The sequence below is a fragment of the Protopterus annectens genome, chromosome 3.part0, assembly GCF_019279795.1.
Source record: "Protopterus annectens isolate FY-2018-M chromosome 3.part0, PAN1.0, whole genome shotgun sequence".
NCBI lineage: Eukaryota > Metazoa > Chordata > Ceratodontiformes > Protopteridae > Protopterus > Protopterus annectens.
The window spans coordinates 1,609,565,076-1,609,578,758 of record NC_056731.1 but is presented as its reverse complement, the minus strand read 5'-3'; the positions used below and the strand labels follow the sequence as shown (position 1 = coordinate 1,609,578,758).

General features: G+C 39.5%; 1 protein-coding gene across 1 annotated transcript in view; it reads left to right on the top strand.

Annotated features, from left to right (window-relative positions):
- Positions 1–13,683, top strand: part of VPS13B (vacuolar protein sorting 13 homolog B) — a 5,424,989-nt gene that overhangs the window by 5,100,972 nt on the left and 310,334 nt on the right. The window contains exon 51 of the mRNA XM_044065647.1: positions 7,687–7,833. Within this exon, the coding sequence (XP_043921582.1) occupies positions 7,687–7,833 (147 nt within the window). The remainder of the gene's footprint in view (positions 1–7,686; positions 7,834–13,683) is intronic.

The window sequence follows — 13,683 nt, the reverse complement described above, 5'->3', positions numbered from 1 at the left end:
TTTTTTGGGTGGGGGTGCATTCAAGCATTTTCCTTTGGATGAATGGAAAAGGTTTCACTGGCATAGTCTGTCTTTAAGCTTTATTATTGTGAGACGAGTGAGTTACAGATACCCTTCAATTTGCTGGCTAGCTAACTTGTTGGTTATGCTTTTTTTTCTTTTCTTTTGCATGTTCTGCATTGAGAAATATATTTGATCCTCTAGGGAAAAATATTCTGAAAACAAATATATCAACTTGAATGCCAGTCTTGCCACTTGACATCCCTTGTTTGCAGGGATAAACCTGCTTCTGTTCTGCTTGATGCACAGCAAACAATTATTTTCCAGAAACTGGTATCCCTCAGTTTTTAGTACTTTTCGCCTTCTGCAGTAGTTTGTAAGGAGCAGCTCTTTTTCCTGGTATGATTGCATCTTTACTAATGCATGCCTCTTGGACAGATTGGGAGCAAGCTGGGAGATGTGCCTCTCAATTAATAAATCCTGCTCTGAAATACCAGTCTAGTTACTTTTCTTTTCTTTCGTAAATTAGTGCACTCTATTCCTTCCAGAAAGGAATCAAGTTTTCTCTGTGTTATGTCTTCTAATTCTACTGTCAGAGGAGTTATCATCAAGAAGTGTCGCATTCAATCTTTCATTTATTTCATCTTCTGACTTTTGTGATTTTATCAGTTCATCTGAGCAGCTTCTTATAACTTTTTCATAGCCCTTTCTAATTTGAATCCATGTATTCTTTTCTTGTCTCACTTCAGAGCCATAGGTAGCGAGTTTGGCACTTCATACTTGAAGACCAAAAAAAGCTCTCTTTCCTTTTCTTTTAAACTGTTTAAACTGTAACATACTGGTTAATGCATTTGTAGTAAACAGCTTCCTACAATTTAATGACTCATTCATCACCACAAATGCAGAAATACAATACCGGAAATTCAGCTTATAGTGTGCTAAAGACAGTTGGGCATCCTGCAATTGTGCCTCTTAACACTTTACACCCAGGACAGCTTCTCCCTTTACCCCACCCAAGCTATGCTTCTGTTTTACTTATTTTAAACACCACTGAATGCATTTGAATTGTTTTTTCTTCTAAATTAATAGAAGCTATCTCCTTTACTAAAGTTGAAATCTTGAACTACTTTTTGCTGAACAGCTACACGATTTTTCCTAACTAGTGCATTTTCTTCTTTTCTGATTGATTATCTCTTTTTCATACTTTTTCCGTATTTATTCTTTGTTGGCATCCAGACAGTGCAATTACCAGCCTGTTACTAAATTTTCCTTTTTTAATTTTATTTTTCCCCAAACTGTTAACTTTTTTTATCTTTTTTATCAATATTCTGTTTTCATATTAGGAGAGCTCTAATCAGTCAACATATTGCTCATTTTGCAGCCATCTTAGATGTAGTATAATATCTTAAGGTCTGTTTGCAGATGAAATTAGCTTAACATTCTACTTTAACTAAACTTTAGTTTTTAATTTAGTTTAGTATTAAACAGTTTCTGGATATTTTGTCATTTTACTTCTACTGAGAGTTGATTCTAACTTCGAAAATGCCTTTTCTCCTGTATATCTTCTGGGTCTAATGAGAGTTGTGGTTTCTGTCTGGTTATATCAGTGTATACTTTTGTTGTCTGATTAGCAATTTGCTTTTGAGGACAGTGTCCCATTTTCATTATTTTTGTAAATCTGAAAAATAAAAAAAAGGTTTAATGTTGAAAAGAGACCAGAGCTCTGTCTCGTGTAAGTCCGGCAGAAAGTAGTACAGGTCAGTAGAATAGGTCAGTAAAGGTTAATCATCTGTGAACTGAGGGGGTGGAGCTTGGAACTAAACCGTCTATTTAAGGGTAAAATAAAACATTTCAGAGCTTTACTAGAAAGGCGCACCCAGTCTCTGCTACACTTTGCTGTGAGGGAAAGGGTAGTTTGCTTTTTATTTGTTGTATTACTTTATTGCCTTTTTCTATTTTGAATACTGTGATTTGTTTTATTTACCTTCTGTTTTACTTGTATTTTGCTTTTAACTGCATATTAAAACTTGAAAAGAGACCACAGCTCTGTCTCTTGTGAGTCAGGCAGAAGTTTTTCCCCACCCTCCCACCTGGTTACTGTAGTGTTCTTAAACACCACTGTCTTTCTAGTTGCTTTCCCCTTATGTTAATTTGACCATATATCGCATTTCCTCTCTGTTGTTACTGGCTTGTGTGAGTAAGCACAAAATTATCATTTTGTGAAATCACTCCCCTTCAACTATTTAAATTTATTGGCCGTCCTACTGTATTCCATAGTAACAGAATACAGAAGTGACCACACCCTTTCAATCTATCTTGCTGTTTTAAAAATAGGGACTCCACTAAATCTTAACTTTTTAGACAGGTAAAACTTAAGTTACCTACTTTCACATCTAACTCCTCTAGTGCACACTGCAATGTTTAGGATAAACCATTTTTTTCATCTTACCTTTAAGCATCCCTGTCACCAGCACTTGCTTTAAAACCTGCTGGAAAGCACTAGGAAGTCTTAAACTGATACAAGCACTCAACTCTCCTTGTTAATAAAGAGAATTTAATTGTAGGCACTAAACAGCCTATAATTGCAAAGTACCTTGCTAGGCTAAGGGAAAACAGCTCTTGTACTTTACAAAAAAAAAAGCACCAAACCAGGCATGTCCAAGGGTCAGCTTCTGGTGATTTCTCCTGTCCACCTAGTGAATCTGGACATACTGGGTCAATGCAGTAATTGCCTCATGTACACAGACAACCCTCTCCTCCTACCACCCAACACTACAACCTGTGAGAGATGCACTTACATAGCCAAACTGGAAGCAAAGCTCTCTCCATCCAAGATTGTGCTAAACAGTTAAGAGGAGAAGGTTAACACCCACACTACACCTCAAGAAGCACATAGCCCTTCTAAACCCACACCATCAACTCCCACACATAGCAGCACTAAACCCACATATGTTGTAGGCCCTTAACAGTAACCTGCCCAAGCAACAAGGAACTCCGAAGCCGAAATGCAAACAAACACCAGTCACAACCAAAGTGTCACATAGCTCACAACACCAGTGTGCCACCCAACAACAGCCCCTAAGGCAAGACAACGTACCCAACACTTTAGTCATAGGTAACTCTATAGTCAAGCACACTGATGTCCCACTCACCAGGCTGAACAAGGAGAAAATTACAGTCAGCTGCCTGTCGGGTGCCAGGATCCGCCATATAATGCATGCACTCAAGTCACTCCACAGCAAGTACAAATATGACTCTGTCATTGTCCATGTTGGAGTGAATGACTTGAGACGTACCTCCCTGGACTACATGAAAAGAGACATGGAAGAGCTCTTGGATCATGAGGCCTAGGCAGGTATGACCCTAGCCATGAGTAGCTTCCTGCCTTGCCCAGAATGATACCACAGTATAAGGACAAAATAATTGACTTCAACAATTGGCTAAGCTTCTGGTGCCATTCAAAGGTGATCCAGTATCTGTCTGCCTGGGACGCCATGATCGACAGACCACAATGCTTTGCCAGATATGGTCTGCACCTGTTGCCCCTGGGATTCAAGTTACTGGCTAAGGCTCTTGTCACCCTTATAGTGCCTTTTTTAGGCAAAGTTCAAAGGACAAAACCACCACCGTAGCAGGTACAAGCATGCAAAATCTGAAGGTAATGCTACTAAATGCTAGAAGTCTAAACCTCAAAATGCACTCTTAAAAATGGAGAACATCGATATCTGTGCAGTAACTGAGACCTGGTTTGTGGCTCCAGAGAGCAACCCTGCAACACCAGGCTACAACTCTTACCACACTTTTCAGCCACCAAATCAGGACCGAAACACTAAAGGGGGAGGATTGTCCATATTCACCAAGGATATTCACAACACCAGGCTAGTTGCCCAACACAATGCGTCTGAAATTATCCAGATGCAACTAACACTATGTAAGACTGCAATCCAAATTGTAGCTTGCTATAGATCCCCCACCATGCCCCAAGATTCTCACTACACCTTTCTAAGCATACTGGAAAATATTAAGATGCAACCAAACACCCTAATACTGGGTGATTTCAACTACCCTGCCATTAACTGGGAAAACTACACGTGTACCAACACCTTTGCCCAAATTCCAATGCCCTGGATCAACTAATCCTTAGTCCCACCAGGGGCTCCAATATCCTAGACCTGGTCATTACCAACATGGGAAATTGATGCTCCACACCTATGGTCACCCCCTCATTGGTCAGGTCTGACTATAAGGTAATCACCCTTGACATCCACATCCCCCCCCCCAGTAAGGAAACCTCCATAAAAAATTTCTCCAAAGCCAACCTCATGCTACTCAAGTCAGAAGTGGCAAACTTCATGACACCCATGCAGACGGGAACTGAAAGTTCGACTGCTGACTCCTACACTAATGCACTGTACGAGCACATCCACTCATTCATGAATCACGCCATCCCCAATAGAGCCAAGACGCTTTCCTCAAAAAAAGAAAGCCAATTTGGTGGTCCCTTGCCATAAACAAACTTTACAACAAAAGGAAGAAACTGTTGCAGAAAAGAGGAAAATCCCAGGATGCAAAAAAACTCCCTTACCAGCCTCAGTAAGAAGCTGAGATCCCTCATAAAATCTTCCAAATCTAGTTATGAAAATAAAATTGCCAAAGATTCCAAAGACAACCATAAGACATTCTATAGCTATGTCAAGAATCTAAATGGCAATTCTCAGACCTGCTCTGACCTACAACAGAATGGCATTAAATATACTGATCCCAAGGATTTTGCCCATATCCTGGCAGATCGATTCAGTACAAATTTCACCCTCTGTCACCCCCTAAAGAGCCCATCTCAATACCGAAAGATTGCCAAATTCCGGTAATGGCCACACAGGTAAAAAATGCACTCTCCAAAGCTAAGAATACAGCATCCATGGAACCAGACGACATCCCAGGCTGTGTGCTACATGAACTACAAAATGAACTGGCAGATCACCTAAGTATCATGTTTAATCATAGCCTCACCTCAGGCTTCATGCCCACTGAGCACAGCTACAGTTATCCCACTCCACAAGGGGGGATCCTCCTTGGATCCCGGGAACTACCGCCCCATCAGTCTGATGAGCCTGATCTGCAAGGCCATGGAACATATTATCAAGGAACTTCTAAACAAAGACATTGGCAACCTTCAGTCACTGGACCCCACACTGTTTGGGTTTGTGAATGGCCGATCTTGTCTCCTGAACCTGATTGACTTCTTCGAATCAGTCTCCAGAGACATGGACAATGCAAGGTGGTCCACACAGCCTATCTGGACCTCGCCAAGGCCTTCAACACCATCCCCAACTCTGGAATCATAGATAAACTTAATAAGCTGGGCATTAATCCGTATGTCACTCAATGGGTTGCCAACTGGCTTACTGACAGAACCCACACTGTAAAAGTAGCTGACTCCAAATCCAGCTCCAGACAAGCGACAAGTGGAGTACCTCATGGTTCAGTCATGGGACCGCTCTTGTTTGGCATCTACTTCTCTGAAATACAGGCCAACACTAAGGGACTCTGGCTAACAAAGTTCACAGATGACTGCAAACTGGGAGCCATTATTGAATCCCCAAATGATGTGGATATTCTACAAAAGGGCCTTACAGAAACAGATGCTTGGTGCCAGAGCCATGGGCTCAAGCTCAATGCCAAGAAATGTATAGTTATCTCCTTTGGGGAAAAAACATCTACCCATGAATTGCCACCTAGGTGGCAGTACACTAAATACCAAAAGTGTGATAAGAGACTTAGGGACACAGGTGGACAGTGGTCTCACCTTCGATAACCACATCGCCACAACAGTCAGGAAATCCTTCTATGTGGCACACCTTCATCACTAAGGGCTTTTCATCCAGAAAAAAGGAGGTCATTGTCCCACTATACTCATCCCTCATTAGACCCATTATAGAATACAATGCCCCGTTTGGTATGTACCTCTCAAGACATCTGCAACAACTGGAAAGGCCGCAGAAATAGAATAGAATCACAGGCCTAAAGCAGACCTATGCTGACCATCTAAAAAAACTCCACCTGTACTATGTCGCATATCGTCTACTCAGAGGCCATGTCAAGCCCAGAGCTGTTGGACATGCTACACTTAAAGAAATCCCAATCCCTCAGAGACACACGCTCCAGGGATCTAAACCTTGTTATCACAATGAACAAAACATGCTGGAGGGATAGGTTCCTGACCCAGAGACTCCCCAGACTCTGGAATAGACTGCCCATACATGTCAAGCAGAGCACATCTTTAGCCCTCTTCAAAAGGAACCTTGATGATTGGATGGGAGATAGGAAATTCACCCCGAGGATCACGTCAGTCGCCCTTCTAGACAGGGGTCCAGGGAAGTAAATACTGTGGGAAGAAGTAGCCAGGGAATTGTTATGGGTAGGCTTGTATAAGCCCTAGGGTCGATAGCCTAGTACCAACCTATGAACCTATTTTCAGGTAGTAGTTGAAGTACTTTTAAGAATTGGTAATGCCCTGGTGTTCAGCAGTGTAACACTGTAAGAAGGTCTGCTAGCAGTACAAATATGCAAATTTCGTTTATAGTTTTTTGTATTTTATGTTTATTTGTGCTTGAGTGAAAAGCTATTAGAGGGAGCTCATATTGAATTTTGCAAGTGAGGACATTTCTTGCAGTATGAGCTGTGAGGGGCTGGGAGTTATGAAGTACTGTAAAATAGCTTTAGTTATATGGTGTTTTGTAAGTACTGTTATTTGTATGCTTTGTCAGGGAAAGTGCAGGGTCAAAAATTATTCCTAGATATTTTCACTGTGTTACTAGTTGGCAAGAAGTTTCCCCCCTTTTCAGTTATTCTAGTAGATGGGATTTTTTTATGGTCTTTGCAGGGTACCAAACACCATAATGTTGCATTTCAGAGGATTGATCAGCAGCGTGTTGCTGTCTGTCCAGTTGCATACTTCTGTGAAACTGATTTGCAGTTTCTGCAGAAGGGAGGAAATTATATTGGATTTAAGGAGTAGAAGGTCGTTGGCATACATGTTGAGAGAAGATCAGAGCTTAGATCGTTAATGAAAAGAGAAAACAAAACAGAATCAAGGAGAGAGCCTTGAAGGACTCTTATGTTAGTGGTACCTTGACAAGAGAGGCAGTCTCCTAGTCAACCTGAAATGTTCTGTTTATGAAGATACTGAACTTTGTGGAGGAGAACATTATGATTTGTAGTTTCAAAGGCTTTGGTAATACGAAGATTCTTGGCAAGTATGTTAGAATAATCCAAATCAAATAAACTTTAAACACCAGCAATGGAAAATGACTACCAGTACCACAAAGCGCCTTCTCAAAGTAAAATAATTTATGAAGCGTTTTCATCCCAAATTATCGCGTGACTTCATCATAATGAAAATGCATCGTACAGACCACACTTAAGTACTAAAAATTTTTAGGAAGATGCTTTGTGGTACAAGTATGTTAGAATTTTTGTAAGCAAATTTTAGTTAGATGAGGACTGATGTGTTATGTGCTCTGTATGTAAGGGAAAAGTTAGCAGTTGATCCATAATGATTCACAGATTACTATGCTGTGGTCCATGGGGGTCTTTATTGAATAGTGAAGAATTGTATCATCTTTTGGTGGGTATGTATTCTTTTTTATTTTGTGCAATTTATTTGTTATGTTTTCTTTGTTACAGCTCTGCCAGTTTTGCATTTCCTCATTCGTTCAGCATGGAATTCAGATTTTGCAAATTGAGGACCAGACGGTTATAGTGAATAATACTTCATTTGATGTTTTCTATCAGCCACTGATAACTGCATCCTTGCAGGCCACAGATGATGAGGTACAGTGTGATTTCTTTTTCCCTTCAATTGTGTTGACTGAGGAAAGAGATAATGGTGGTGCATGTGTTAAGCACTCTTAAGGCCAAACTTCACTATGTAGTTTTTATACTGATTTACTTCTATTTATACACACACACACACAGATATATATGTATATATATATATATATATATATATATATATATATATATATATATATATTATATTTTTTTTTTTTTTTTTTTAACTAAAACGTGTTGGGACAATGGAATGGGTTAGATGACCATTGATCTTTGTCCCTCATATATTGGTGTCAGTGGTGTGGTTGAGAGACTGTACCTTTACAGGCATCACATTTATTGGTGCCACTGGTATACAGCATTAGACCATAGCCTGGAAGGCCATCACATTAGTGTTTTGCAGTGGTATAGATGTTGTAATTTGACTTATTGAGCCTAAAACAGTTTTGTCACCACAAACGTCACATGCACATTTGCAGCCTCAAGATGAATGTACAGAGATATGTATATTACTAAAGTTATTTTATTCTTTAGACAGCATAGTTAGGACAGGTAAAAAATGAGCTCTGATGAATATGCCAAATGACAGTGACACCACTGTTTAAAAAGTACATATCCAAGAATTTCCATATGCTGTTATGCTCACCTGAATCATAATGAGTTAGTAGCTACCTTTTGTATAGTTAAAGCTCATTTCATGGAACCAGAAAAAAATCCACTTAGGGGACTGTAGGGGGCAGAGTGCAGTAAAAGAACAATTTAGTCCATTGCCAGCTGACCTCAGAATGCAGTTTGACCTGAAGAAATTGCATTTTAGTTGGAAATAGGTTTCTTAAAACAGCAGAGGGAATGAAACAGTTTGAGACACAAAAGATGGGATAGTGCAGAGAGGCAGAGATCCTTTATTGACAAGAGATGCATATGAGTAGCAGGAGTGAAAGCTCAGCCCTGGAAGCAAAGGTCACTAATACATTGTTTACTTGTATAGAGCATTTTGATGGTTATATTTGGACAATTGAAAGGGTGTTTAGTCAACACCAAATAGGCCAGGATCAATTTGTGAGGTTTTTGATCCTCTGCTAATAGGTAAGGCAACGCATGCAGTGAATATGCTAAGTGATACTGAATATTTTGGAACAGCATGTGGACAAAGGGACACAACAGCCCATCAAACAGTCTCCTTGTAGAGGTCTTAAGTGATTCAAGCAAGCTATACTGGAAAATTGCAAGAGATAATCCAGGAATCAAACAGTTCCTGGACTTCGTTGGTAGTGCTGGTGGAAAATAAAGATGGGAACACCAGCTTCTCTGGGGACTATAGAAAGTTGGATAGTCACACAAAGTCAGATGCCTACGTCATGCATAAGATGAATAGATCTTTAGTGCAGTTGTGGGGGAGGTCACAATCATATTGCTGTTGACCTAACTAAGGGTTACTGTTAGGTACCCTTAACACTCACAGCAACAGCAAAAGAGAGATTAGCTTTTGTGACACCTTTTGGATTGTATGAATTCACCAAAATGACCTGTGGGTTGAAAAATGCCCCAGCAACCTTCCATTGGCTGCTACATTGCATTCTAGCAGGAGCCAAAGACTATGATCTGTTTATATGGGTGACATTGTAATTTGTAGTTGGTCTTGATAAGGACATGTTCAACAAGTCAGGGGCTATTAAAGCAAACCAATATTAGGTAAAAATGGTAAAAGTGTCTTATCTTGGTGAGAGAATGGGTAACTGTAGGATTAGATCAGTGTCTTATAATGTGGAGGCTCTTCTGGCCAGGCCTGTCCCATTACTAAAAAGCAGGTATGGGCTATAACCTAGGGATAGCAGGGCAGTATAGGAAGTTTGACCCATAATACAGCACAGTAGCCACTCCTCTTGGGTTCATAGGTGTACACTAGTCTAACAAAAACTGGGACATTTATAAGCCTAGCCAAGCATCCCAATTGTATCCTGCAAGTTTATGTGCCTTAGAGGTTATTTTAAGGAGTATATTAAGCTAGGGCAGGATTTACAGGCTGCCTCTGTCCATTAGAGACATAAATGCTGGACCTAGGGGGTAGTTCTGATTTCCCATCAGCTGGTACTGGGTTTTTCTTGAATATGGTTAAGGAAGAGCTCTGCTTCATATGGCCGGGAAGCCTGTTCCAGAGAAGGAGAGTTCTCTGAGGCACATACCTGTCTCTCTACCATGTCCTATGTTGCAAGCAAAGTTTAAATCCCAAGATCAAGTAATTCTGATGCTAATCATTTTGCGGATATGCAAAAGGTCCATCAGAGTTTGATTCAAGGATGCCTTGCATGCCAGGTAAAGACTGTCTCTCAACAGTATGTAGGAAATAGGAGCATAGAGGTAGGGCTTTGAGGTAATCTGCAAAGGACATGCTGTTTATACCCTGTATTTGTTATTTTTTGTGAGGATCCTCTGTGGAAGTTAGTTATTGCTTGAACCTGGTCAGGTATTATACCAAAAGGGATATTTTACTCAGTAATGGGCCTAATACTGATAAAAGACAAATACAGTGGAACAATGACTTCCTTGGACTTAAATGCCATGCCCTTGCTTATAAGTTGAACAACATAGAATGATTTCCTTACTACTTTAGACACATGTTGGTCAAAAGCCAGGTTACTATCTACATATGTGCCCAAATCTCTGATTACGAGTTCTAATCTTAGGGATATGTTATTGATGAGGTAATTTCCTGGGGTGACTGACTTCCCAAAGGGTACTGCTATGCATTTCCTGGCAGTGAGTTTTAAACTATGGCTTTGGCACTAGTCATTTGTCTGTGTTGGTCCTTCCTATAGGATGTTAGTGTCTTGGTGGGTGGGTGGGTTCTGTGGCTGCTTCTGATTTGCAATCATTTGCAAACTTGGTCTGCTTGAGGCCCTTGACACTGGCCTTGACTTCCTAGAAGTAGATGCCAAAAATGAGTGGACCCAGCACAGAACCTGGGTGCATGTGAGAGCCAAATGGCTGCCCAGCATGTAACATATGGGTTTATACCTATATATGTGAGTTTGTTTACATTGCCTGAATTAAGGGTATTGTATTAAATGCTTTATACAGGTTAAGTACGACAGAATGCACTGTTTTCCCGTCATCCATTGCCTTGGTAACCTTCTCAAAGAAGTGCTGCAGGTTGAGTAGGTATGATCTGCTCTTGACCAAACCAAACTGGGTTGGAGCCAGTGTTTGAAGGCTTTCTATATCCGTATTAATCATTTCCATGATAATTCTTTCCATGGCTAGTCAGACTTATGAGTCTGTAGTAGGGCTTTTACAGACCTTAAGTTTATAGGTACTTACTAGGTTATTAAGCTGTGAGACTTGTAAGAAGCCTGACCTAACATTTCCATGGTAGCTTTTAGCCCTTATATTTTCATATGAATAACCCAGAGATGGGCAGAATAAGTGTATGTTGGGTAATTTGCTTGTTGCCTGTATCCACGAGGGACATGGTTGTTAAACAGGGAGTGAATTTGCAGTTTCCCATCAGTTTTTCCAAATTATCAGAAAAAATAGACCAAATAAGGTTTTCTGGACACCAGCCTATGCGCAGATATTTCAGAAAGATCAAGGAAGCAATGAATGGTCTTGTGTCTTACCCAAGTGCAGGTAGATGTTTGAAACCATGGTTTGCGAGCTTTATGTAACCAGGTTTCTTCAAAGGGAGAAGAGCACCAAATAGTGTATCTTAACTGTAGACTTCAGGTGAGGGAGGAATAATTTTCAGTTATAGTATCAGAGTGTATGGGCATACTCTGAGCTTGCCAAAAGCTTCAACCCTACCTTTATGGAAGAAAATTCATTGTGGTCGCAGATCATCATCCCTTAAAGTGGGTACATAGTGCCAGTGGTCAAATTACTGTGCGACTCAGATGGAGTTTAGAATTGCAGCCCTATTGCATGGCAAGGCAATCCTGGTCAGTTGAGACTAGGGATTAGGTGGCATACCCTAGGATACATCCTCAACTCAAGATTAGTTTATTTTATGTGTCACAAGAAAGCTCTCTTGAGATCTAGAAAGGAGAAAGAAATGTGAGGGAGTTGTACTGAACTAAGGCAAGCATGGAGATTTTCAGATAAGAAATGTGAAAGTTGTATAAAACATGTAGTTCTTTTAGTGGTAATGCAGCAGATCTGTAATTTGTGAAAAGAAAATAAATGTACAAGACCTGTTTAGTACTGTACATTTTTCAGGCATGGGCCAAATGCTCTTGTAATCTTTAATACCTTATTAGAATTCTTGAACTGTAGCACTGGAGAAAACTTAAAAATTCAGTGGACTGCAAGAAGATAAACTCAAAGCAATACCCAAGGAAATAAATACAAACTGTTCACTGGAAGGCCTACTACCAAAATTAAAATTCATATACTTTGTATCACGCAATGCAAAGGCAGGGTTCAGTAAAGAAGGGAGTGATACTGGGAAAATGAAGAATGGGGCTTGTTAAAGTGGATGAACAGCAGTTCTGAGGTAATGAATATGACTTTGCTAGAACTCAAAGATGGAGTTCTTGACAGACAAGCAGCCTGGTGTGCTAAAGTCTGTGAGGTCACAAAGAGTTGAATTTGAGTTAACATTTAAACATTAGCTACCTTATAACACTCAGCTCCATTTAACTTATCTTTAGCAGTCACTAGGTTTTTACTGTTCTTTATTTTTATTCATGTAGAATTCCAAGTGTCAGCAACTCTGTCAGAAAATCAGTTTATCATCCTGTTAGTTATTCTTGGGATCTCTAAACAAATTTACTTAATCTGTGTTTTTACTACTTTTTAAGCCTGTATATTTCCACATTAATGCAGTGGCTGTGACCTTGTTTACAAGAATTAGATCCCTGTGAAAAAAATATTAAATCATCACAGTAGACCCTTTGTATTTCTTCTAATTTTTGAGTTTTATAATATAGAATTCAGAGGCAGTGAGTGTTCATTTGATCAGTCTTAGACTTATTTAAATGTTTTTGTCACCTCTACATTCTTTGATCTAATACATTTTCTACACACAACCACTGATCATATTACACCCTTCATTTACATTATCAGTATGATGGCTACAGTCCTAGATCATTTAATAAACTAACATAATCAACCTACCTGTCTCCAAGCCTGTAAGAGCACTGCAGATGAAGGGGCAAAGATGATCCACTTTTTTTTTCCTGCATTAACTTTTCTCATTTATCTTAGCACAAGTACACAATTCATCTAAAAACAGATAAATGTTCTTCTGATCTACATTGCTCACAATATCCTTTACCATTTTAGGTAATCCACATACAAACAATAAAAACAGTTGATTGCATTTCAAAGTTGGAAATGCATAAACTGAAAAGTTATAAGACACCTGTGGCACTCTGCTACCATACCTTGTAGTATTTATGTGGCAAGTCTAATACTCTGTCTGACATTTCCTGTTATGCAGCCATGACCCATTACCCCTATCCAATTTACAAGATGTCTAGACATGCCTATTTTAATCAGTTTAAGTAATCATTCATGGTTAACTCTTGATGAACACAGACATAAAATCAGTAAATATCCCATCTGTCTGTATATTCATTTCAATGAAAAGTGTCTAATATAGTTTTAAAAAAGCTAATTACAGATTGTAACAAATTTGTATTTGCATAACTAATATTATTTAATTCTCCTTAACCTTCCCTATATTAGACAGCAAACTGATTGGACTATAGCTGTTTACCTTGTCATGTGAACCTTTTTCTGTATATATTGTTTTTTTTATAATAGCAAGTTTGCAGTCATCTGTTATATCTACATTTTTACTGCATCCCTTATAAATGAGTTTCAGATGTTTTGCCAGAACTCCCCTAAGTG